At 45.1% G+C, this 26902-nt stretch overlaps 1 protein-coding gene across 7 annotated transcripts in view; it reads left to right on the forward strand.

Annotated features, from left to right (window-relative positions):
- Positions 1 to 25568, forward strand: part of LOC137305164 (protein PRRC2A-like) — a 102299-nt gene extending 76731 nt beyond the window's left edge. For 4 of the 7 annotated variants that reach the window (XM_067973971.1, XM_067973974.1, XM_067973973.1 and 1 more), the window contains 10 exons: positions 1204 to 1375; positions 3442 to 3557; positions 4698 to 4834; positions 5610 to 5856; positions 10209 to 10319; positions 11054 to 11233; positions 11339 to 11436; positions 13334 to 13427; positions 18867 to 19070; positions 21333 to 25568. In XM_067973971.1, the coding sequence (XP_067830072.1) occupies positions 1204 to 1375; positions 3442 to 3557; positions 4698 to 4834; positions 5610 to 5856; positions 10209 to 10319; positions 11054 to 11233; positions 11339 to 11436; positions 13334 to 13427; positions 18867 to 19070; positions 21333 to 21557 (1584 nt within the window). In that variant the 3' untranslated portion in view covers positions 21558 to 25568. Of the gene's footprint in view, positions 1 to 1203; positions 1376 to 3441; positions 3558 to 4697; positions 4835 to 5609; positions 5857 to 10208; positions 10320 to 11053; positions 11234 to 11338; positions 11437 to 13333; positions 13428 to 16627; positions 16830 to 18788; positions 19071 to 21332 lie in introns of those variants that run through there. The other 3 variants (XM_067973975.1, XM_067973977.1, XM_067973976.1) reach the window with 3 other exon arrangements.
- Positions 25569 to 26902: the final 1334 nt, after the last annotated feature.

Consider the following 26902-nt stretch of genomic DNA (forward strand, 5'->3'; position numbering starts at 1 on the left):
TTGCAGGGTGTCCTTAATTAACCTACGTCTTTCTATGTGAGCATTCATTCCCCACCCCCCGCCCAATGTTTTGGTCCCTAGAATCTTGCCCATTACCAATGTTAGGCTGACTGGTCTATAGTTACCTGGTTTATCCCTTTCTCCCACCTTGAACATAGATGTTTCATTATAACCCTCCCAGAGCTCTGGTACAACTTCCATATCTGACGATGTTTGAAAGATTGTGGTCAAAGCCTCCGCTTTCAGTATTCTAGGATGCAAGTCATCAGAGCTCGCGCCTTCTCCACTATGAGCTCCACCATTTGTTTTCAGCACTGCTTCTTTATCTGTAGTTACTCTAATTGCTCCACTTTCTCTTCTTGTACTCTGCCACACTTCCGTGCAAACCAAGGTAAAGTAATTGTTCAGTATTTCCACCATGCCTTCATCCTGCGTAAGAAGATTTCCATTTTCATCTCTGATCACCTACTTTACTATTAAAATTATTTTTGTATATACATAACATCCTTCAATATTTCCCTTTGCCACCCACGAGTCTTTCTTCATACCCTCTCTTAGCCTTTTGTTCCACTTGGTTTTCCATACTCCGCTTGATTTGTCACGTGCCTCTAATTATTCTTTTAATTTTAACTTCTCTGCTCATTCAAGGAGCTCTAGCTTTTGCTATACTGCCTTAATTTCTTATGGAAATATGTCTAGCTTATACCCTAACCATCTCCCGTCTGAAGGTTTCCCATTCTGTCCACTGTCTTGTATTGATAACTGATCCTAATATCATCCTACAAGTTATCCCCCACCTTGAGAAAAAGATATGCAGCTAGCCCATTGCAAAGGATGGTACCTGTAAAAAGGATTTCCTGACTAGATACCAATACAGTGAAGGAAAATTGTTGCTTAACCCAGCACACTCTGTGGGACGCACTTTTTTTGTGGATGCTCTTAATTCATCACCTCAAACTACCCTCACCACCAGCGCCTCACTAGTGTCAAATGACTGTCTCCGGGCACAAACGAAGCTTGGACGACAGAATTTATAGTTGCACCACTGGGTGTTTTTCACAGTTCAGGTGTATGCAAATTTCACACTTCCACCTTTGCCCTTTTAAGGAAATCCTAGTGATAGAGCTGCGTCTGCTGCAGTAGAGTTTAACATGGTTAGTGTGCAAGAGGTTATTTTGCTTATCTTTTCTCTTTCCTCCTCAGATGGAGTCTGCTCGTAAAGCATGGGAGAAATCTCCAGGCGTCACAGAAATAGATGTTGCTGCAAGTGTGACTAATGCAAATGTACCCGAGCTTACTGGCAACTATCATTCTTTTGTCACCTCAGTACCAGCAATACCTGTGGCCTCTGTGGCACCATCCGCTACCCTCTCAGGTTCAGTATCTCAGTACTTTTGATGTAATGCCTGTACTGTTTCCTTTTCTTTCCCTCCCTCCCCCATCCCGCACACACTCTCTCTGCTCCCTGCCCACTTGTTCTCTCTCTCTCTGCTTCCTGCTCTCGCTCGCTTTCTGCTCTTTTTCTCCCGCTTCCCATTCTGCTTACCTATCCCCCCTCTAGCTGTTCTCGCTCTGGATAATATATTTTTCATTTCTTTGTCTCTAATTATGCCTCCTTCCGTCTCCTGCTAATGTCACTACTTCTACCATTTTAAACCATCTCCTGTTGTCCACCTTTACAGGTCATTCTGTTTCTTTTTCTGTGTGTGTGCTTGGCTTGTGTTTTTTTTAAAACTCTTCTTCTTTCCTCCCCCCCCCCCCCCCCCCTGCCTTGTTCTGTCACCTTTTAGATGTTCTTTATCTGTAATATTTTCCAGATCTGAGCAAGGGTCCTATACCCGAAATGTCGACTTGACATTGTTATCTCAACAGATGCTGCTTGACCTGCTGAGCATCTTTAGCGATTTCTGTTTCTGTTTCAGATTTCCAGCATCTGCTTTTTGTTTTGTTTTGGGAGAGGATGTACTGATGATTCTCTTTTTTCCCCCCGCCCCCCCCCCCCCCCCCACCTTCTGAGTGTGTCAGAGTGGTGAGGTACAGTTGTACAGGTAGCCCTGTAGTACCTCACTAAAGAACGTGCCCATTCTTCGTGTGAACCCTGATAGAAAGACTTGCATTTATACCGCACCTTTCACGACCTTTGGCCGTCCCAATCAATTAAATATTTTTGAAGTGTAGTCACTGTTGTAATGTAGGAAACATGGCAGCCAATTTGAGCACAGCAAGCTCCCACAAACAGCAATGTGATAATGAGCAGATAATCTGTTTTTAGTGATGTTGAGGGATAAACATTGGCCAGGGGGAGAATGCCTCTGCTCTTCTTCGAAATAGAGCCGTTGGGATCTTGAGAGAGCGGACAGGTCCTCTGTTTAATGCCTCATGCAAAAGACGGCACCTCCGACAGTGCAGCGCTCCTTCGGTACTGCACTAGAGTACCAGCCTGGGTTTATGCATTCAAGACCCCGGCCTGTGACTTGAGCCCACAACCACCTGACTCAGAGGCGAGAGTGCTACCCCCTGAACCATGGCTAGTGGGTAGGGTGTTCAATCACAGAGGGCATCAGAGCCCAGCCTGATCATCTCCTCCTTTCTCTATTTCGCCCCCCCCCCTCAATGTTCACTCACACTCACCTCAGCATTTTTCCACCTTCCTAGTCTGAATTGTAGCACCCCCACTGTCGCCCCGGCTGAGACCAGGAAACTCAGCGCAGACCAGGGATTCACCTGGGACATTCTTGGTCTGGATGGCTCAGCTGCTCACTGGGCGAAGCCTTTACTCACTAAGCCATCAGGGAGCAACCTATTAAAAACTCTCGATACAAATCCTTCAAACCTCTTTTAAACAATTTATAAGGTTTTTATTTAAGTGATCTAATTTGCTTAAGTCAACAGCAAAGTAGCTTTTTCTTGGTTTTGGTGGGATTAGATGCTCCAGTCAAATGATTATAAAGAACGAACTTGCAATTATATAGCGCCTTTCACAACCTCAGGACGCCCCAAAGTGTTTTGCAGCCAATTAAGTACTTCTGAAGTGTAGTCACTGTTGTAATATCGGTTGTTCATACTGTGCAACAGCACCATCTGCTGGCAGAAAACGATCCCAAAGAAACAGCTTTATTCCTTTTAAATTGGGCTTTTAAAAAAATACTCCTGCCCTGTGTAGAGAAGGGAAATTGTGTTGTTAGCTCCCCATTGTATACAATTGATATGACTGTATCAATGACCCGTCATCTGAATATTATTGAACGAAACAGGAAGTAATTGAGCTGAGCCCAAGGGTTTCTTGAAGGGTCTTACACTTTTCTTGGTCTTTCACATCTTTTTTTCAAGTCTCCCTACCATGTCATAATTTAATTTACAGAGCTTGTGTTGTTCTCAGTGATCTGGAGAACACTGAACTATTTAATTTTTTGTCATAAATAAATATTTCCTCCCCTACAGCTCCAAGTGGCCAGATTCCACCTTGCTACATGGAAAGTCATTTCTATGGTAGCCAACCTCGCGGAATGCCTCCCTCCATCTCCCAGCACCAGGCGTTCCAGTCTGGACTCTCACGGGTAAGAGCATCATAATCCCTGATTTGTGTTGTGGATTTTGGTGTAAGCGGTCGCTAATGTGGTCCTGCTGCTAACAGGGCATCAGACGGGTCGAGGGACTTGAGTCTTGACATCTGGGGCAGATTTTGGCTTTCTCTTTCAAAAGATTTAGTCCTGGCAACCACAGCTGCTTTTGTATGAAAAGAAAGAAAGACTTTCATTAATATAGCGCCTTTCAGCCAATGAAGTACTTTTGTAATGTAGGAAACGTGGCAGCCAATTTGCACACAGCAATGAGATAATGACCAGATAATCTTTTTTAAGTGATGTTTGAGGTATAAATATTGGCCAGGGCACTGGGGAGAACTCCTGCTCCTCTTCGAAATAGTGCCATGCGATCTTTTACGTCCACCTGAGGGGGCAGCCGGGGCCTCTGTTTAATGTCTAATCTGAAAGATGGCACCCTCAACAGCGCAGCACTCCCTCAGTACTGCACTGGGAGTGTCAGCCTAGATTTTGTGCTCAAGTCGCTGGAGTGGGACTTGAACCCACGACCATCTGACTCAGAGGCGAGAGTGCTACCCACTGAGCCACTGGCTGCCACCATGCTGGTCCCGCCAAAGTTAAGCTTGCTAAATTTGCTGAAGTTGTGTGTCTGAATACCTTTTTTTTTAAACTGGGTCTGCTCCAGCCTCAAGCTCTGCTGTTAACGGATCTGGTGAGTTTTGTTGTGGAGGGCAGTACGGCTAAAGCTGATTTTGTTCATGGCTGACGTACGCACTTTCCAGCGGGGGTCACTGGATGGTGATCAGGAGCAAGTAACTCCAGTGATTTTCCTCTCGCTAGCCCAGGGACACAGAGGCCAGTTGCTACGCCTCTACTGCTTCCCCGGCTGAGATCTGGTAATTCCATACAGACCAGTGATCAAACCTGGAACCTTGAAGGTCTAGCTTGGTATCACAATGGGCTTAACCCGTGTTAATAAGCAGTGACATAACCAGTATTGCAAATTGTTACCCCAGTATCTTCAACAAATTCTTCACCTGTTGCTCTAAGAATATTTCGTGCTCTTTTAAATCTTTTCTTTTTTAAGTAGCATCTTTCAAACAGCTGAACCAGAAAAGAAACTGAATTATTACAAACCATTCTGTTGTATCACAGGCGATGCCGACTCAGCAGATCACACTTCCTCTTCACACTCCTCTTCAGGGCCAGGCCCAGATTTCTGCTCTTGGCATTCGTCAAGGGACACCGGTCTCCCAAACACAGGATATGTTCAGTTCCCTTCAGTCTTTCAGGTACGGCTCTCCTAGTCATTGCAGTATGTGTATCCGCATAAGAGCAAAGACCACTAAGTTCAACAGATCAGCCCCTTTTTAAGTAGCCCTTTAAAAGTGCCACCGATTTTACACACTGGAAGCAATAGAACAAAGTGTAACGGCACTCGGACATGTTAACTCTTTGGGTGTAACTTTGCCAGAGCTCATTACCGTTCACGTTGTAATTCCTTTATATAATTTTATTCTGTGTTCAGTTGTACAGACCCAGCTTTCAGAGTTGCCTTCGTTGCACTAATGTTCACCCGGTACACTGTTCCAATCAGTCACTAATACGCTTGAAGATAAATGTGTCCGGTTTTGTTAATACTGAGGTAGTGGGGACTTTTTCTTAGCTGTTCCCCCCCCCCCCCCCCCCCCCCCCACCGATATCCCAGGGTTCCTGAACCTGACCAGTAAATGGGAGGAATCAGATTCAGCATGTCTGCAGTCGTGCACGTGCAGTCTTCGCCTGCTCGCAGATGCAGTTGAAAAAAATTGCGATCCTTGAGTCGTCCTGCACAGATCGCTGTGCTGAGACGTGGAACCCAACAAAATGTAACGGTTCTGTGTGGTTACTGTCATTTATGGGAATGCAGAGGGATGGATCACTTTATAAAATGCAGGGTACAAGTATTAAGGCTCCCGTTATTTGCGGTGGGTTCATTGTATTTTAACAGTGGGATTTTCATTTCCGCAACTGCTGTGTGTATCAGTGAACGTCTCAATGCATGTATCTGTCTGTTCTATTTGACAGGTCCCAACAGTTGTACCTCCAGCCTGGACTCTCCCCTCCCTCTGCAGCCATGGTGCAAGGCTCTACGCTAATATCCGGAGGTCCGGTAAAAGGCCAGTACGTTGGCTTTTCAGCAGTGCAGGCTGGGGAGGTAGCAAAAGCTCAGGCGGGATTACCCTACCAGCAGGCAGCTTGCACTCCTCCAATGTCTGTCATTTACAACACGCAGCTGGGCAACTCCCAGCTCATCGACTCTCAGCTGATCCAGGTATGGGGCCTATACAGTCTATTTTAGGAGGATGCTCACTGTCAGTATCTCAAGAATATTTAGAAACGGGAAACCTTCCCTTTCTCACAGATCAGTCTCCCCATATTCCTCAATCCCTTCTCTTTGGAAGTGCATCCAATTGCCTCTTGAATCTGTTTATTTCTGTGGTCCCTTTTGGTAACTGACAAATTCTGCACCTCCTTACACCTAATTTTATAATGCGTTTACCCTGGTATCTGAACCCCTTACCATAGTGAACAGTTTGACTGGATCAACTTTTTCCAGCTCCTTCATTGTCCTGAAAACTCTCAGACCACGGAAGTATGGCTGAAAATAACAATTTGCGCCTATTTATAGGAGTGAGGAGAAATTAAAACGGGGCGGCTGTCCAATGAATTTGAGCCTGGTAGTTTCTGGAGGCATAGAAGGACCAGGAGAAACTGCATAGAGCAGAATTCCCCATAAACTAATGCGAATTCCAGCGACCCTGAGCTCAGAGTGGTGGGTCGTCCTGCAGCCAGTCTTTAACAATAGGCCTGGGAGGGGTGGGGGAGGAGGGTTGTGTCAGCTGTTCCCATCTCATTGATTTGGCTGAGGTAGATCTCCTTTACTGTCTTCACCCCATCCAACATCATCTGTCTAAACAAAAATATATTTTTGAATCAAAGTAGGCCTGAATTTTTTTTTAAAAAAATACTTGCAGTGGCTCAGTTGATAAATTCACCACCCGGTCTGGAGCTGAGCCGCATGGGTCAAGAAGGTCCCAGATTTTAACCCTGGCTTGTGCTGAATTAACTGACCTCAGCCAGGGTTAGTGGTGGAGGTGCCGTAAGTAAAGTTGAGGTAGCGAGGGGGAAAATTGACCGTGCTTACCACTCCTGATCGTTACACAGCGACACTTTTGCTGTCAAGTGTGCATCAGTGGCACCATCTAAACTTGCACTTGGTAACTACCTGGACGAGGTACAGGAGGAATGCCAGCAAGCGGTCGGTGCCTTCAGATAAGGGAGGGGAGAGAGAGAAAATCCGACGGGTGGGGGGAAGCATTTACTACTTCAATCCCCTCTTTAAAGTGCAGTATTTTATGCATTCATGTTAAAACTGTCGTGTTGACTAATTCAAAAGCCTTAAAATAGGGCTCATTTCATTGCCAAACTTGTATTGGTGCCACGTTGTCATTACTCAAATCTTTTAACCTCAAATTGAACATACGCCTGAGTGTAGCAAGAGCTACAAAAGGGAGTATAAAAAGAAACTTGCAAGGGGAACCAAAATCCATGCACAATTTTTACAATTATTAGGAAAAAGAGAGTGGTCGAGAGTGATGTGGACCTCTTTAAAAACTGATGGTGATATTGTAAATGAAGATAAGGAATTCTCTACCACAGAAGGCTGTGGAGACCAAGTCACTGAATATATTTAAGATGGAGCTAGATAGATTTCTAGACACAAAAGACATCAAGGGGTATGGGGAGAGCGACAATAAATCTATCACCATTTAAATAATGCTCTGCCTCTCTGTTTTTCCTTCCGAAGTGGATAACTTCACATTTATCCACATTATACTGCATCTGCCATGTATTTGCCCACTCACTCAACTTGTCTAAATCGCCTTGAAGCCTCTTTGCATCCTCCTCACAACTCACAATCTCACCTAGTTTTGTGTCGTCAGCAAACTTGGAAATATTACATTTGGTTCCCTCATCCAAATCATTGATACATATTGTGAATAGCTGGGGCCCAAGCACTGATCCCTGCGGTAGCCCACTAGTCACTGCCTGCCACCCCGAAAAAGACCCATTTATACCTACTCTCTGTTTCCTGTCTGTTAACCAATTTTCAATCCATGCCAGTATATTACCCCCATCCCATGTGCTTTAATTTTGCACACTAACCTCTTATGTGGGACTTTATCAAAGTCATAGATCATTAAAATGTCATGGACAGGTACAGAAAATAATCAAAAAGGCTAATGGAATGCTGGCCTTTATATCTGGAGGACTGGAATACAAGGGGGTAGAAGTTATGCTGCAGCTATACAAAGCCCTGGTTAGACCACACCTGGAGTACTGTGTTCAGTTCTGAGCACTGCATCTTAGAAAGGATATATTGGCCTTGGAGGGAGTGCTGTGTCGATTTACTAGAATGATATCTGGACTCCAAGGGTTAAATTACAAGGATAGATTACACAAACTAGGGTTGCATTCCCTGGAATTTAGAAGAGTAAGGAATGATTTGATCGAAGTTTTCAAAATATTAAGGGGAACTGATGGGGTAGATAGAGAGAAATTATTTCTGCTGGTTGGGGAATCTAGGACTGGGGGACAATAGCCTAAAAATTAGAGCCCGGATTTTCAGGAGTGAAGTAGGGAAACACTTCTACACACAAAGGGTGGTAGAGCTTTGGAACTCTCTTCCACAAATGGCAGTTGATGCTAGCTCAGTTGTTAATTTTAAATCTGAGATTGATGGATTTTTGTTCTTAAAAACAAAAAAAATCTATTAAGGGATATGTGGCCAAGGTGGGTATATGGAGTTAGGTCACAGATCAACCATGATCTCATTGAATGGTGGAACGACCGACTCCTGACCCTATGCTGGCTGCAAAATTATACACGTAATGCAAATATACACCAGTGCAAGTGACTCCGTGTAGGCACATCCACTCCATGTAGTGCTGGAATGTCAAATCTTTGTTCCGTACCGCACATACTTAGCAGTCTTTTGCCCACTCTCCAAGCCTGTGTGTGTTCTCAGACAGTGCTGTGCAGGTTTCCCTCTCAGTGGCCTTCCCTGCTGTCGGAAGACAGTGCTCCCCTTCAAGCTGGCCTCCTGTTCAGCCAGGATATCGCTTCTGTTTATTTGTATCACTTTGGTGTTTGTTTATACGTGGAGTTTGAGCACCTGAGGGTGAAAGTCTGTTTACCCGTTGATAATTGGCGAGTGGATTGATACTGCTCAGATATTGGCATCTATCTTCACTGCCTCTGGGACACTCTGGTGCCCTGCCAGCAAGTTGTGTTTACACATGTTAAGTGTAAAATATTGACTGAGTTATCACAAGCCATTTCCCTATGCCAAATCGCTTCGTCCTATGTATCATTCAGATCTGTTCGAAGACCGAATTTTCACAGCCTCCGGGATTTCTTGTGCAAAATGGCAGTACTCAAGCAGTAAATCACATTACACATAGTGAAATTTACAGGATGTTGTGCCTTGCCAAATCGTAACTCACTTATTGCTCTGATCCTCTGAGAGACTGGCAATTTCACTATATATGGGCATTGGGCAAATTTGGGATATTCAAGCAGCAATTGCATTACATGTGGCAAGTGTAGAAATTGGCAGGATTTGTTGCAGGGTATTGTGGCAGGCCCTGATCGTAGTTACAGTCTTCTCGTTCTTCAAATGTAGTTTAACCTTCATGTACAGAGCTCCCTCCCTACTTGCTTCACAATGTGCACTGCAGATTTTGTGAGAGAGAGACTTCGCTTCAAACCAAGCTCTGATGCAGTGACTTTTCAAAAGGAGTATGGAGCATGAATGATGGGCCTGGAGAAGACCTTACGGGGGCAAATTTTAACCTAACCCACCTGACGGGGTTGGGTGCAACGTTGGTTTTGCATCCCTTCTGATCGAGAGTAATATTGGGCCAGATGTGAAACTGGCGTTCCACCTGATCCCATGGGTTACCCGCCCATCGAGTTAGATTCATACTACCCCCTAATTCTAATAACTCCTAAACTGCATCAAAAATCTGCTTTCCTCACTTCCTTCCAATTCTACGGCCCTTCACTCCCTCACCCAAGTGCTCTTTGTTAATATGCAAGACAGGACAGTGAGTGTTAGCAGGCTGCTTTGCAGCTAGGGTCACTTAATAGGGAGCAGGAACAGGATCTCTGGTCATTTTTTTTTATTCTCTCTGCTCTCAAGCCTGCGGCATTGAGCACAATTATAGGGCCCAACGCTGCATCCTTGGCCGTGACAAGCTAATTCTGCACAGAATGGGGGCTGAATCTTTCCTCGCCTGTACAGGTTGGGACACTCTGGGTTATGCGTATACCCACTGAGCTATTGGGAAGCTTGAACGCTGTCGTTCCAAAAAGAACCATGTGTCAGCGCAGTCTTTTTTTTTCCCCCCCCAAAAAAAAAATCTTGGAAAGTATCCTCATTTTTATATCCTGCAGCTCAGCCTTTAAAGTAGAGATAATACCTGCAGCAGGTGACATTGTCCTCTATACACTGCTGAGGTATACGCTTCACAGGAGTAGGTTGTGTAGCATTATATAGGAATCGCTATGCTGTGTCCAGATGATCCATATTCAATGCTAACATGGCTGACCTTTCGACAGATGAGGCAAGGCTTGGCCCAACCATCGGACTTCTATTCCCCTCCATTGCAGCAGCCCAGTCAGAGCAACTACTTTGCGGCAGCACCGATGTCCAGTGGCCCACTCCACCAGGTAATCCTCTACAGTGAGTTTTACTGATACTACTTGCTGTGGGGGGGCATTAAAATGTTTTGAAAATTTAACTTGCCAAATTTTAAATCCCTCAGACTACTGCAGGTCAAAATGATTGGGATCTGAAGTATATAGATGTGACCAACATCTTGAAGCACTTACACAATTAGTTAAATGAGAAATGCAATGACAGGCAAATTCAGCAGCCATTCTACACCAGGAAAGTCCCACAACAGCGATGAGTTGAATTATCAGTTAACCTGTTCTTTTGGTGGTAGTTGAGGAAAACCTATTGGCCAGGACTCTGGATAACTCTTTGAACAGTGCCACAGTGGATTGTATCCACCTGAAAGGACAGATGGGGGCCTTGGTTAAAATCTCATTTAGAGGGCGGCTATCCCAACATTGCAGCACTCCTCTGTATTGCACTGGGACATCAGCCCAGCATATGGGCTCCAATCTTACAGTGGGCTTGTTTGAATTGTCGATGTGTGTAGTGTGAATATAACCCAGTATTTGATGGTAAAGTTAAATATATTCAGATTTGCTGTTACAGGTTTTAAATTTTTTTTAAAATAGAACTGTAAATCAGACCGATGCTGGGGACACTTACCTTTCACTGCTTTGAGATGGGGATCCTACACCTTGAAGGAGCAGCACTTTTTTTGTTGCATATTTACTTTGAGACTCTCTCCTCCATTTCTGCGTTCATTTTGGAATGCTTTTCTCAACAGATGTTGGTCCCGATGTTGGGCTCCCAGATGCCTGTCCCTGGTTTTGGATCCATGCAGCAGTCCCTGGTTCCACTTCCGCAGTCTCTGCATCCATCGCAGGCACAAACCGTCCCTCCAGGGGCCCCCCGAAGAATCCTTCACTCCAACTTTCACACTGCTGCGCCTACTCTGGGAAGAGAGGTAAAAAACCAGCATTTTTTTGTTTAGCGCTTCAAGTTATGTTTGCAGCCATGTACAATCAATGAGTTGCAATATATATTAACCGAAACTCTCCTTTTAACGCAGGTTAACCCAATGGATCCTAAGACATTCCACTTGGAAAGGAAAATTAATCTGTCTCCCGGGGCACTGGGTTATACTGTCCCATCACCTGCAATGTTCAGGTGAGAAGTTGGAGTGATCTCATTTAGGTTTCAGTATTCATACAGGACCTCTATTTGTTTTTGTTTTCAGTACTCGCATTTGCATCCTAATGCTAAACTTAATGTTTATTTTAGAGCTTTTAATATAGTTCTACAACACTGCAAAGGAATTAGTACTTGATCCAGTCTGTCTTAATATAGGCCTAGTGCAGCACTGAGCTGTAGAGACAGAAGGTCCCAGGGGTGGGGGGATAATCAGATCGAATATTACAGCACGGAGGGAGGCCATTTGGCCCGTCGTGCCTGTGCCGGCTCTTTGAAAGAGCTATCCAATGTAGTCCCACTCCCCAGCTTTTTCCCTGAAACTCTGCAATTTAGTTCTCCAAGTTCATGTCCAATTACCTTTTTGAGAGTTCCAATGGAACCTGCTTCCACCACCCATTCAGGATGTGCGTTCCAGATCTTAACAACCCTCTGTGAAAAAAAATTCTCCTCATTTCCCATCTAGTTCATTTGCAAGGTATTTTAAATGTATGACCTCTGGTTACTTACTCACTTGCCAGAGGAAACTGTTTCTCCCTACTTGCTCTTTCGCAACCCATCATAATTTTGAATACCTCTATTTATAACCACCTCTGCTCCAAGGAGAACAATCCCAGCTTCTCCAATCTCTCCACGTAACTGAAGTCCCTCATCCCTGGTATCGTCCTGGTAAACCGCCTCTGTACCCTCCCCGAAGGCCTTGACATCCTTCCTAAAGTGTGGTGCCCTGAATTGGACACAATACTCCAGCTGAAACCTAACCAGTGATGTGTAACGGTGATGTACCTGCTTTTGGTCACTGAAAATCCAGTGACCTACGCTAGAAAATACAGGAGGTAGATTTTTGAACCAGTGCAAAACTGGCGTTGCGGCTCAGGCGCCCATCATATTTCCATTGAACATTCAGCGAGGGCAAGATCAAGCTCAGCTGTGAGGCCTCACACGGTTGAGTAATGTGCTGACACACCATCTCGGCTCGCACATAAAGGTCAGTGACCGGCACGGGGCACCGGAGGGCTGGCGTTTCCCACTGGACCATATCCCAATGAAGGCTTGGTCAGCAAAAGTGGAGAAAAGGGAGGGAAGTTTGGCTTTTTTTTTTGAGTTTCCACGTTTCCAGTCCACATCTTGGCACTACCCGTACAATTCTAACATAAAGATAAGTATGGTTGAGAGAGGCCGTTTGGCCCATTCAGCTCATCCTTCCGTAGAAAGCCACAGTCCCACCAAAACAGCATTGACCTACCTCCCTGAGTGATTCCTGATATCTGACCTGAACTTTACGGGGCAGATTTTCCATTTCATGCATGTGGGGCTTTTACAAAGAATTGTATCGAATGTACAACACAAACAGGCATTCAGACCAACAGGTTCATGCTCCACGCGAGCCTCCTCCCTCCCCACTTCATCTAACCCCATCAGCATATCCTTCTATTCCTTTCTCCCTCGTGTTTATATAGCTGCCCCTTAAATGCATCTATGCTAGTCGCCTTAACTACTCCTTGTGGTGGTGAGTTCCACTCTCTGGGTAAAGAAGTTTCTCCTGAGTTCCCCATTGGATTTATTAGTGACTACCTTATTTATGGCCCCGAGTTCTGGTCTCCCCTGTACCCTATCAAACCCTTTCATAATCTTAAGGGCCTCTGTCTGGTCACCCCTCAGTCTTCTCTTTTCTAGAGAAAAGTGCACCAGCCTGTTCAGTCTATCCTGATGGGTATAACTTCTCAGTTCTGGTATCATAGTAAATCTTGGATCAACTGAGCACGGTGAATACAGGAAAATCGGGCAGGGAGCGGCGCATTGCCTGTTTTTTACGCACATGTAGGTGATGACGCATTGCTTACCTTTTTCCTTTTGTTTTTTTTTTCCCCCCCAGGCCTGGCGCAACGAGTCCCAGAGGAAAGTCTCCTGGACCAGCCCAGTGTGGCATCAATCCCTTGCAGTGTTTCAGAGGGAACATGTCACAGCAGGTAAGGATCATTTTGTACATGTTCCCTCTTGAGTTACAGTGTGCACCTTGGACACTTGCATTTGGCTTGCTAGCACACGTAAACATTCAGAGATTAACAGTTGCCTGGGAGGGCAGTAAACTAATCGAGGAGCTCGGAGAAAATAAACCGAGAACTTGATAGCTATCTGAACTTTGAGATATAGAGCTGCCTTGCATTTTTCTTAATAAAGAGCTTATATTTATATAGTGCCTTTCATGACCTCAGTCCCAAAATGCTTTACAGTCAATGAAGTACTTTTTTAAGTGTAATCACTGTTGTAATGTAGGAAATACGTCAGCCAATTTGCGCACAGCATGATCCCACAAACAGCAGTGTGATCTGTCCGTGATGTTGGTCGGAGGATATATATTGGCCTGGACACCAGGGGGAGAACTCCCCTGCTCCTCTTCGAAATAGTGCCGTGGGATGTTTTACGCCCACCTGAGAGCAGACGGTGTCTCGGTTTAACTTCTCATCCGAATGACGGCCCCTCCGACAGTGCAGCACTCCCTCAGTACTGCACTGGGACTGCAGCCTAGACTTTGCGCTCAGGTCTCTGGAGCGGGACTTGAACCCGCAACCTTCTGACTCAGACGAGAGTGCTGCCCACTGAGCCACGGCTGACACCGTAATGTATATAATGTACATACAGTTCTCCCCGCGCCCCGGATTATATTTTCTTTGCTGGGATCAGTTCAATGGGTGCCAGCTGCCCTCTGGTGATTTGCCAAATTCTTCACACGTGTGCCTGAATGCCAGCAGGATGTTTGATTGGAGGGCATCATAGCCAAGTCCCGTCCCGTTCCCATTCAGCGTCCACGCATCCAGGCAGTTTACCTCGGGTCATTGAGTATCGATCTGGACAGGCACCTTGGCTGATTTTATTCCCCCTCCCTTAGCTCAAGGGATGCTGATGATAAAAGTGCGATGCGCCACCAGCCCAGTTACAGTCCGCATAAGTCAGCATGAACTGGGGGTAGAAGTTGTGAACTTCTTGACCTGTATTGCTTAATACTCCACCATCATTCAGCCATCAGAGAAGGCATTTTTTTTTAAACTTGGATGTGGGTAGCGGGGTGGTTTGCTGTCTATTTGGCCTGTTTGGATGCCAGTAGCAGCTGTCAGTGTGGATGCTGCCTGCTGTCTTGTGTTTACTGTCCTTTGTGTGTCATGAGCACACACTAGGATCAAGTAATTAATTGTTTGGAGAAAGCTGTAGATTTTAAAAACAATATAAAAAGCCCCTAAATTCCAAGTACCCCGTCCGACGCACACTTTCTCCCATCTGCATTATCACCCTGTTAAAATAAAGGGGGCAATTTGAACCTAACCCACCCATCGTGAAACTGACTGGATCGGGGGCAATGCTGGTTTTGCATCCCACCCGATTTTACTCTCCATTCAGGTCAACGGAGAGTAATATTGGTCGGGGTGTAAAACCAATGTTCCGCCCAATCCCATGCTTTCCCACCCAGCAAGTTAGGTTAAAATTAACTCCAAAAACACATTGCACAATCGTTCTATTCCTGGATCTCTAAACTTTGGCACTAGTTTCAGAGTCTTCCCTCCCTCCTACAAGCTGTGGTCTTTTAAGATCCAATTGTTGCATTGCCCAACCATGACTTCTTGATTTACATTGTCTTCAAATTTGGGGTGCTCTCCATATGGGTCTTCAGGCTTTACCTTGGCTTGTCAACAACAATAAACGGTGAGCTTTGTATAATGAATTCTTCTAGGTGAGTAAATACTAGGTGCCGAATGTAAAGACTTGACTTCAGACAAATCCACAGTCACTGTCTGCCTGACTGCCAGTCACTGACCTGTAAGCTGTGGCCATGGCCTTGCTTGTGCCCTATACATGTTCTTATTTTACACGTATAGCCCTCTTTCCCCAATTCCAAATTTTACTCCTAAAGTAGCCCACCTGAAGTCGGGCAGGGACTGAAACCTAGTCAAATGCCGACTTTTTGTATACATCGCCACTTTGAGCTGCAAGAATAGGGAAGGTTGTAGGGCTGCCAAGTTCTCCAGGGCAGTTGTCAAGTGTTTTCCCCACCTTGCACCCCTTGCCACACAGATAATGGGCCTCGATCGCAATGAGCAGCCTCTGTTTTATATTTTCGTCACCCTTTTGCCTGCTTCACTTCCAGTAATTGTCATGCCCGGCATCCATCCCCAAGCGAGGTATTGACCCAGCGTCCCGTCCCCACCCAAACGAGGCATTAACCCGGCTCATTATCGCGCAGGCCCTGAGCTCGAGCTAGCATCTTTCTGGCTGGGATACTGCAAAACACTCCCTGATTATTTACAACAGTGTATTTTTGGTTCTTTCATAATTAATCCTTCATTAAGAGTTGATCATTAAAGGTATTGTATACACAGGCCCTTATCAAGTTCATTCACACTTCAGGGGAGTTGCTAAAATTTATACTGTAGCATTTTCCAATGCGGGGGATTTATTTTTGGAGTAGGGTGATTAGGGGTTTTCCCTTTTGCCACTTCTCAAAACACAGAGCCTTACTGGGTTTTAGTTTATTGTGCTTTGAATCTTCTCAAGTGCTCGTTCTTTATTGTGTGATCCTGGGCAGTTAGCATCTGCAGGCTATTCAGTGGGTTGCGTTGCAGCTGAAGCCAATCCTGTCTTCAGCTGACATCCCGGAGTGCAAGTACCTGCAGAAATAACTGCTGTGGCTCTCCTTGGTTCTCCCTGAAGTTGGTTCGCACTTGGCAGACTGTTCTCGCACTCTTAACCATTGAAACTGTTTACATAAAGCTGCTAACGTTTCATTATCGCACAGATTTTCACTAGCCTGTACTCACACCAGCCTATATGCATATACAGTACTTCTGCTGACTGGTCTGTGACCTGTTAATTCCAGGGTTTATCTGTCCAGTGTACATAACCTGAGAGAATGCCACAAGCATGGCATTGCACTGGAATGCACTGAAAGGGTGGTGGAAGCAGATTCAATAGTAACTTTCAAAAGGGAATTGGATAAATACTTAAAGGAAAAATTTGCAGGGCTATGGGGAAAGAGCAAGGATGAGACTAATTGGATACCTCTTTGAAAGAGCCGGCACAGGCACGATGGGCCGAATGGCCACCTGTGCTGTAAGATTCTTGGATTCCATGAAGCAGAATTTGTTGCTAATAGTTTTTTGTATTCTACCCTTTATAGGCTGTTTTTAATGATTGCATTAGTGAATTTGTCAACAGTCTTGAAAATGATCCATCAAACCACCCTCTGCCATCACATTGAAAAGTTTATAGAGAACTTGTTGCAGAAACCAGTAAACACTCTATTATGCAGCGGTGGTGTGAATTGCCTGATTTTGTGACACAAAGTAAACAAATTAGCTCCCCAATGGTTTGGTATATAAGTGCGCTGTGGAACTGACCCTACAAAACGTCTACCATTCGATTCACATTCTTTACTGAGGTAGCTGATCTCAGTTGGGGTCGCACTAATTGATTACAGTGCCCCTGGACCAGGGAGGGAGGGCTGTGGAGGAAACCAGAAGTAGCCAGGTTCCTGCTATGCAAGTGTGGAAGTTGAGTTGGGACAGGATCAAACTCCGCAGTGGTGACTTTCAAAGGTCGAATGACCTGCCACTTAATACCCTTCAGTTTTGGAACCTGGATATTAAGTAGTGCAGATGGGAGCTGGAAGTTGCAGTGGGACATAGACAGATTAAGTGAGTCGACAAAACTGTAGCAGGTGGGGTTCCACTTTGGTCCTAAAAGATAAATCAGATTATTTTCTAATTGAGAAACTAGGAACTGTAGAAGAGCAGAGATTTGGGGGTCCAAGTACACAAATCATTTAAAGCTAGTGGACAGGTACAAAAATGGCAATGGGGAAAGGTGACGGGAGTGGGGCTAATTGGCTAGCTCTTTGAAAAAGAGCCAGCACAGGCACGATGGGCCAAATGGCCCCCTGTGCTGTATGATTCTATGAAAAAGCAATCAGAAAGGCTAATGGAGTGTTGGTCTTTATCTCAAGGGAGCTGGAGTACAAAGGGGAGGAAATTGTACTTCGGTTGTATAGAGCCTTGGTCAGACCCCATCTGCAGTACTGCGTTCAGTTTTGGGAACGGAACCTCAGGAAAGACATATTGGCCTTTGTGGTGAGGGGAGTGTGGTGCAGATTCACCAGAATGATACTGGACTAAAAGGATTAAATTATGAGGACAGGTTGCTTAGACTAGGCTTGTAGTCCCTTGAGTTTAGAAGATTGAGGGTTGATCTGATTGAAGTGTTTAACATGTTAAAAGGATTCAATAGGGTATATAGGGAGAAACTCTTTCCTTTGGTGGGGAATCAAGGGTGAGGGGACATAAACATAAATTTAGAGCTCAGCCATTTAGGAGGGAAATCAGGAATCACTTTTTCTGACACAGGATAGTAGAAATCTGAAATTTTCTACCCTAAAATGGTGTGGGTTCTAGGTCAATTGGAGCTTTCAAGGCTGAGATGGGTAGATTTTTTTTTTGTTGGGTTGGGGTATCAAAGGATATGGAGCACAGGTGGGTATATGGAGTTGAACAGATCAGCCATGATCTAATTGAATTTCGGAGCAGGCTCGAGGGGCTGAATGGCCTATTCTTGTTCCTATGAAGAATGGCTGCTTGCATATGGAACTGGAAGATGCCTGTGGAACTGCCCCCTCCCCCTCCACCACCCCCCCCCCCCCCCCAAAAAAGACACAGGTATTTAGTGCCTTTTGGAAGAGTGAAAATAATTTTCCTCCCAATCCTCCAAAATTCCCTTGTTAAAACTTCCTTTGGTGCAGACTCCATCAAGGATGGGCACATGGATGAGCCCGGTAGTGAACCACCCATCAGTGCGGCAGCTCATGTTCCACACGCAAGAGAAATCGCGACAATATTACCATGGCGCTGCGTCCTGTGTTAATGATTTGCGGGTGGATTGAATGGGACATAACCTGGCCAAATGGAAGCGAGCCGCTGTATGAACGAATAAGAATTGATTAAGAAGGACATGAGATACACCAGCTGTTGAATTGGCTGTTTTCTCCACGTACAATTGTAAGCCTGGCGCTTCATTCTAAATTCCCCACAGAAAGTTGCCTTTTGTCCAGGGAAGGCCACCACCATCATTTTATATTAAAAGTTGCTGGTTTATACCATTTTGAAGGCAGCCAAATGTTTTAAAATTTAACCTTGACACATGTTTGATAAAATTCTGCCATAATTAAGTTTTTTTTTTCTTCCAAAGAAAGAAAAATGTCCTGTAAATTTCCATGCTGCGCTTAGCCTGAACTTGCCCATACACTTGGAATCTAAAGACTTTGATGTGATTTTTTTTTGGCGATGCAGAATTTTTAAAAAGTTTTGAAATGTCGCAGCCCAGAGTGAATGGGAGCAAAGCCTGGTAAATGTCTGCTTTGCTCTCAGATGCCATGTTACGCCAGCTCGAAGGTGCGATCACGACCGTACCATGGTGCAAGCCACGCAGCGCCACTTCACGACCCCATAATCCAAGCGACACGAAACGCCTATCTCCCATCCTGCCCACTCCTGGCGACCAGAGTGCCCTCTGGACCAACTGATGGGCTGCTTCCACCTAAAGCTGCCAAGGAAACTGACGAAGATGCTAAGGTACGAGGGGTGATGTGAGGAACATTGAAATGTGCTACTGCAACACATCCACAACCCTGCCCTCTGTTGAGAAAAGGAGATTAAATCTGCCAGCACAGTGTTGTCACAAGGCTTATTTAATGTAGAAATACCAGTAATTTATAGGAAAAATTAAACTCGAGTCGGTATGTTCTGATGTTAAGTGTGACATTTGTGTGATACACTAAGCTCAAATTACATTGATCACTAGTGACAGCACCGTAACCAATACTTCATTCTCATGCTAAATAGCTCACAATGCTCTCTCCAGATGCGACTTAAATCTGGAACGACTCAATCTGTAATTGCACTGCCAGCTTTTCTTCCCCCACCCTTCAAGTGGGGATAGAGGAATATTTAGTTATGAGATGAGACTGGAGAAACTAGAACTCTTCTAATTAAAAGAGAGAAAGTTAAGAGGAGTTCTCAGAGAGGCGTTTAAAATCGAGAGATTTTGATAAATTTAAATTGGGTGGAGAAACTATTTCCGCTGGTTGATGAATTGGTAACTGGAGGGCATAAATTTAAGATCATTACTAAACAAGCTAAGGGAAAAGTTAGGACTATCCTACCAGAAAACGGTGGAAGCAGAATCCATAATAGCATTTAATAGGGTAATAAATTTTTTTTATAAAGAAATTTAAAAGCATATGGGGAAAAGGACAGGAATGGGACGGAGTGGAGAGCTCTAATGAGAACACAAACGTGATGGGCCAAATGCTGTAAAATTCTACTGTGTGGAAATTTCACACACACCTTCGCTGAAAGCTAATCCTAGCAAGTTAAGTTGCAACCGCTTGCACTGACCTTGGAACGGCTTAATTTATTGTTGTGTTGGGTGGCACAATACACGTCACCATAAAGTGGCAAGCCGTTGGTTCCCACCCGTGATCTGCGCATGCTCAGTCCCTCAGAGTAACGTGGCTGAGTGTGGGAGGGCATGCAGCAGGTAGGGAGGTCCCACACGCCTGCCTCTATAGCAGCCCACCTGTCACCTCGGGGGAGTGCGCGATGCGGAGTGAGTGCCGAGAACAGTGCCATTCAGTCAGGAATATTATCCATATTTCTCATTTTTGACCCATTGGAATAATTTTTCAAAATTGCATATTTAATTTTTTGAGCTTATCTTGGATTGATTTCCGATTCAGTGGAAATGTTTTAGTGAGTGTTGCTTTTTTTTAAACCCCTCCCCGCTAAATTTTCTCCCGTTTACGAAGTCTGATTTATACTGGGGTTCGGTTGCCCGGATGCCTTCTGCTTAAGTCGTTCAAGTAGCCTTTCTTCACGTCGGGGGCATCACCGCTTGTTCTCGCCCGATGTCCACATACATGCACTTTCTAACAAGCGTCGCAGGATTGGGATCAGGAGCAGGAACTCCGGCGGCTCACAGGCAGTGTTCCTGGCTGGCTTGGCACAGACCGGGAATCAAACCCTGGCACCTTCTGGTCTGCATGGCTCTGTATTCAACCAGGCAGTGCCACAAACCACTGGGATGTGGGGGGATGGCTCGTGTTGCCTTTTTTTTCCTCATTGAAAATAGTTGCTGCGTTGCAGCCAACCTTGTGGTCTTTACAGGTGGAATGGGGTCTACTCTTAAAGGGATATCGCACCACGGGTATCCTTCACAGGTTTATTAAGTTTGAAAGAACTACAGATAATTTCAGCATTTTTTAATACTTTTTTTCTCATTTATTTCTAACATTTGTGAAACTGGGCCAGTTTAGCTTGGACTGTATGAGCAGGTCTGAGCAAAAATGCAGGCTCACTTGCGACTCTGCGTGAATGCTTTGCCTGCTACAGTAATGCTTGCAATCTTGACAACCAGTGCCTTCCGCTAGAAAGCACACGTATGTGAGGATAGCATGGGGGCTCGGCTGCGATGCCTTTCGCAGTTGGATATCCTGCAGACACTCGCTGTCCAGGGTGTCTCACGGGGAATACTCACCTGGGCTAGGTCCTGGATGGCTGCTAGCCCCTTTTATTTTTAATCGTTCATGGGAAGTGGGCATTGCTGGCAAGGCCAGAATCATACTTATACAACTTGTGCATCTGTAAGAGGAGGCGATATAATTGATTTAAAACACTTAAAGGAGTCATTTTGGGAAAATACTCGCAAGTACTTCTTCCTTTTTCTTTCTACCCACCCCCTTCAAGAGATGACCTCTTAAAAGCAGAGTGCCAGTATGCTGCATGCACCATCGGCCTACGTGCTGTCTCTATTTAAACTGTGCTTTTTCCTGGCAGGCAAAGCAGCGAGCAGCGGTGCTGCAGAGCACGCAAAGGTTCTTCGAGCGAGTGACCCCTCGCAGCAGCGACCCCGACGATGCCGGCCCGCTCCCCGCCAAGGAGCACCAGGAAGGGGAGAGCGCGCCGTCGAACAAGGACGAGAAATCTTCGGGCAACCCCAAACCAGTGCGAACTGGGCCCATCAAGCCCCAGAGCATTAAACCGCAGGACGAGAAACTGTAATGAGTGGCTGGAGACTTCAGCCTCTCAAACTGAAGAAATCTACATCTAAGGGGGTTTATTTGTTTGTCTCAAAGGAATATGGCTTTTAAAAAAAAAAGAGAGAAAGACGAAACATTACTGATTTCAGTGGACTACGCGAGTTGTTTTGCAAAAAAAAAGCCAACTCCAGTGAAAACTGGAGTTAACTGGATTGAGAGTGAAGCTGAACTGGGAGGGAGGAATGGGGGGAGGGGGGCGCGGGGAAGGAAGAGGCTAATAAGTCCTTTTAAGAAAAGAGAGAGGTCTAGATTTCTCTACCATAAGGAAGCATTCATCTTATTGGTAACTAGTAAGTCCTTGTAGATCCACTTAATAAATGCCAATCCCTTATAAGGCAGCTGCTTTCTTTGTTGAGGGACAAAGCATATAATGACTAGAATTGGTTTGAACACAAGGTGTTTAGCGTAAGAGGGCCACTTGATAAGTCGAGCATTTCAAAGTAATGCGGGCAGATCTCTAGCTTCTGTCGTGTCTATGTTTCAAAAATGGTTGTGAATGTTTGTAAATAGTGGTAGATGGGTACAAATGACCATTTCCATTACTGTTTCTAATCTGTGGCATCACGCTGTTAAGTCACAAGTTTGGCGGTGCTGAGCAACGTAATACACTCCAGATCAACAAAATGTCTTCATTTCCTCTTCCCCTTTCTCTACTGCCCTCCCCCTCCCTTATCCCAGTTTTACAAAGTCCTGAAAAATATACAGTGGCTTTTTTTTAAATTCCGTTTGTTGGTTTTTTTTTTCCCCTCCCCCCTTGTGGATGCTATATGTTGTCAGTATCGCCAAAGCGCAGACATCATCACAATGGCTTTGAACGACTGAACAAATAACCGTTTCAAATCGAGTTCTAGTTTTCCGTCAGTGCACACGGTACAGCTGTTGGAGCGAGATGGGAGGGTGGAATTGTCGGTGCTGCAGTGGGGCAAAAGCAACTGGAGATAAAAAAAAAATGAGCGCGCGGGCACACACAAAAATAAACACTGGTGGTTATACAACAGTGTCACCTGCTGTCCTGTAACCTAGGTCTTCCCTTTTGCAGGCTGTGGCGTCAGATTTGCAACGATGAGCAGGGAGAGTGTAGGATCATTTTTTCTTTTTCCCTCCTCTTTCCGATACTTAACTACCAGGAGAATGTGGTTTAGTTACAGGTTCTGTGAACTGAAGGGGGTACGGGGAATGGTTGGGGGGGGGGGGGGGGAAAGCATTTTCTGAGCTGCTGTCGATGATGAGCATCCTTACCAAATGTAGCCTTCGAAGCTGTCACGTCCTAAGTCTAGTCCACAGAGCGGAGGTGCTCAAACCGGTGGTCGAAACTACTCTTTAAGTAGTGAAATATGTTGCAGGTGCCTTGCATTGGTACCAATCGCTGAGTAATATTGGGTGGCTGTCGTCTGTCACATAGATGGGGGTAAGACTTTTGTATACCATGAAAATTTAATGGATCGTTGGCTGTAGCCCTCTGTGTTGATCACCCAGTTACTATCCAGAATCCGATGTGTACACTACATAATCTTTCAGTCTCTGCCTCAGAGTGTCTTGTTTCATTTGAGGGTGAGGAAGGGAAGACGACGCTCGAATGCTCTGATATCTGGAAGACCCGGGTAGGAAGAAATGCTCGAAACACCCAATTAAATCAAATTCTTTTTCAGGGCAATCTCCTCCCCCCCCCCCCCCCCCCCCCTTTTTTTGTTCATTGTTACGTCCAAGCTGCCTGGAGGTGGGGGAAAAGTACGGCAGTTGGTAAATACTTAAGTCGGATAAGCTTGGTACCTAGTGATTTTGAAAGCGAACATTACTGCAGGTAAACTGGTTTGTGTTTTTTTTTTGGTGGTGTGGGGGGCTGCTACATATAGGGGTGGGGGGGCGGGGGGAGGGTGTGTGTGGCCTATACTCCTCATAAGTAGTTGTGAATTCCCCTGCACCTGCTATTTCTATTCGGAATAGTTAGACATAAAACATTTATATGGAGCAGGGCCACAGGAGATAAGATGCTGCTGTAAAGACCCCTTGAATGGCTGCTGCAAGGAAAATGGATCAGTTTACTTATAAACTCAACCTTTTTCAGTAGGAGATTCATGACACTGGAAAGTACAGCTGGTGTGTACTTTATGAAGTTAGTCTAGTAAATTGAGGAAATCCATACCACTGACTTTTTTTGATTTTTGAAAAGAATATATATATTAAACATTTTTATAAGCGGGGTGTGAGCTGCATCTTTCAATAGAAGGGGACAACTGAAGGCGGGGTGGGGGGTGGAATTGGTTCGAAAATGTCGTCTGTGGCTGAGGAAGTACTTAATGGTGACATGTGCCCTGTAATTCTCAGTACAGTATCATGGCAACTCAGTGGGGTTAAATAAGTGAATACTACACAGGAACAAGCAACCGGGAAGCAGGTAATGCAAAAGTAGGAGCAAGACATCACTTTGGGGCTTTAGTTCCCCCTTTTTATATGGCAGTTTGGAATTGTGGCGGGACTATAACGACTTTTCAGAATAAATAGTACAGGGTTCTAAATGACTCTCAAACTGCATAGTATGTTGCTGTGCAATATTACTTGTTTTGTGCCCTGAGTGCACATTTTTTTTTATGCATCTCCTACTGAAGAATATTCCAAAAAAAATCAGGCGCTACAGCTCATGGTGTCTTAATGCAAATTTATAGAATACTGAATTGTCCAGTATGCTGAAGGTGAGATTAGCTTTGCGTTGACCGGTATCGCCCTCGACGGCGAGAGGAGCGCCCCTTTCTGCACGTCGCTCCGCCTGCTGTGCTGCCACGAAAGTTCGGCGTAACAGGCAAGGAGCGTTAACCCGCATCGTTCATCGGGTGCTAGTGTGCAGAATGTCTGTCTGCTCCCAGACACCCTGTAGCCTTTTGTTTTGATTGCACAATAAGGCAGAGGGAGACATTACGTGCTTGGATAGCCTCAATTATATTCAGGATTATGGGGCAATTCATTATAATATAGTTCCATTTTCGCCAACACTATGTGACACGTTTTTAAGACTTATGCAGCAGCGAGCCAAGATCTTCGTTTTGGTTTTTATGTAGCCAAGTTAATCGCAGGGTGCAGATGCAATGCGCAGGTTGCAAAAGTAGCATGTACTCCTCACCTAGCGGTTTTTTAAAAAAAAATATCACGATTGCAGTCATCATTGCTTAGTGATTATTATTTCAAGGTACCGTTGCAACAATCAAAGCGCCTCGTGTATCAGTCTGTAAATGCTCACTACGGGAAAAAGATGCTTGTCGGAGTTGACGTGCTGTTAAGATTGCAGGTAAGGAGGCGAGGTTGCAAAATCTGAGCCACTGCTTCAGAACGTTTGGTCTGCGTCAGACCTGCTGTTGCAAAGTCCAGGGTGGAAATAGCAGTAAACTTAATTTTTAAAAAAAATTTAACGACATGCCAATGCGAGACTCTGGGGTGTACTTCAATTTCGATCCGTAAAGTGTTTAAAACGCATGCTCATCACCCAAAAGTTGCTTACTGTTTTGAATGAGATTCTCCTCCCATTTTTTAGCCAAGTTAACGGGTAGACGCGGGGGGGAGGGGGTGGTGAGGGGAGATGTATACAAGCCAGGACACGTGGATGACCAGTTTTCCACAAGTCCTAGTGAACGCAAGTTTAAAACCCAACAGCTCCACAGTGTGAAATGCAGCGGATACATAAGGCCAAACAGCATTTGTACCATTTTATCACTATTTGTAAACTTTTCATGTTCAAAAAAAGGGGGGGTAGGGGGAGGGAGGAAATGCAAACAAAGGAGAAAGAAAAAGCGAAATCCTTCTTTTGGTGATTGTGCGTGACCTCATTTGTGATGGGCCAGAATTGTTCTGTGAAGTTTCACCAGTTGAAAAGCTCTCTGCTGCATCGTTACCTGGCTCCAGTTTCATGTACTGTCACACAGTGTAATTTATAATCCTAATAAAAACTGGCTGTTCCTAGGGCTGCAGCAAACTCGCCCCTCAATATTTTAAATTGCAGCTTTTTTTTTGTTAAGCTTGAAAAAGAGAGGTGACCCATCGACTGCAATGCACAAAGCACGGATGATGGGCCGTTCAGCCCTTCGGGTTGCTCCTTGCACAGACCATGGTTCAATCTGCCCACCGTAGACTCAAACCCCCAACTACTTAATCTCCTGCACAAAGGTTTTGTATCAACACTGCTAGATTCCTAGTGGTAAACAAGCAAGTCTACAGAATTCATCCATCCTCGTATCTCCTCCACGTCTTCCCCTCCAAGTCACACACCGTCCCGATTTGGAAACATATCGTCGCTGGCTCAAAATCCACGAACTCCCTAACAGCACTGGGAGAACCTTCACCACACGGACTGCAGCGGCTCACCACCACTTCAACGGCAATTAGGGATGGGCAATAAATGCCGGCCTCGCCAGCGACGCCCACATCCCATGAACGAATTTTTAAAAATTTCCACCCTGGTCTCCAGGCAATATTCTTCCCCCAGCAGCTGTCTCCTGTGGGAATATCTGATTATTCCAGCCTCAACTTATAACCAGAAATTATATTTCCAACTAGTTCCTTTTTTAAAGGTGTTGATGACCTCGACCTCCCCTGTTAGGAGTCTGTCCAACACACCAGTAACTTGGGAAGGGAGTGTTTCAAAGCTGACTTGAAGCTTGTTCATTCTGATCCGATCGCTCTGCTACCGTGTTCGCTTTTAAGTCACAAAACTTGCTTACTTCTACGTCATCTGCCTACAGACCCAAGACCTTTTTGTGACTGAGTCCCAGAATCATCCTAACAAAAGCAAAATACTGCGGATGCTGGCAATCTGAAATGAAGAAATAAAATGCTGGTGGGGAAACCCAGCAGGTCAGGCAGCATCTGTGGGGGGGAAGAGAGAAAAACAAAACAGAGATAACACTTCAGGTCAATAACCTTTCATCAGTTCCAGGAGTTCTGATGAAAGGACATCGACCTGAAACGTTAACTCCGTTTCTCTCCGCAGACGCTGCCTGACCTGCCGAGTGTTTTCCAGCAACTTGTTCTCATCGCAGAATCATTCCCTCCTTCCAATGCATCAGTCTTTTTGAAAATAGGATTCCCAAAGCTGCACGCAGTGTTCCAAAAGATATGTTGCATTGAAAGTGCAGCCTGTCGCCCCAGCATATGTGAGCGAAATCTGCTGTTTGCTGGAGGCTAACGCTTAAATATTTAAATCTAGACACTTTTTTTTTTGTTTAGATGAACTTTCATTTAGATTTTGTAAAGAAAATGATAGTTGTTGGCAAGTTGTATGGGAGAATGCCAAGCCGTGATATTTCGGTGTGGTGAAAGTGA

Source organism: Heptranchias perlo, chromosome 39, assembly GCF_035084215.1.
Source record: "Heptranchias perlo isolate sHepPer1 chromosome 39, sHepPer1.hap1, whole genome shotgun sequence".
Taxonomy (NCBI): Eukaryota; Metazoa; Chordata; class Chondrichthyes; order Hexanchiformes; family Hexanchidae; genus Heptranchias; species Heptranchias perlo.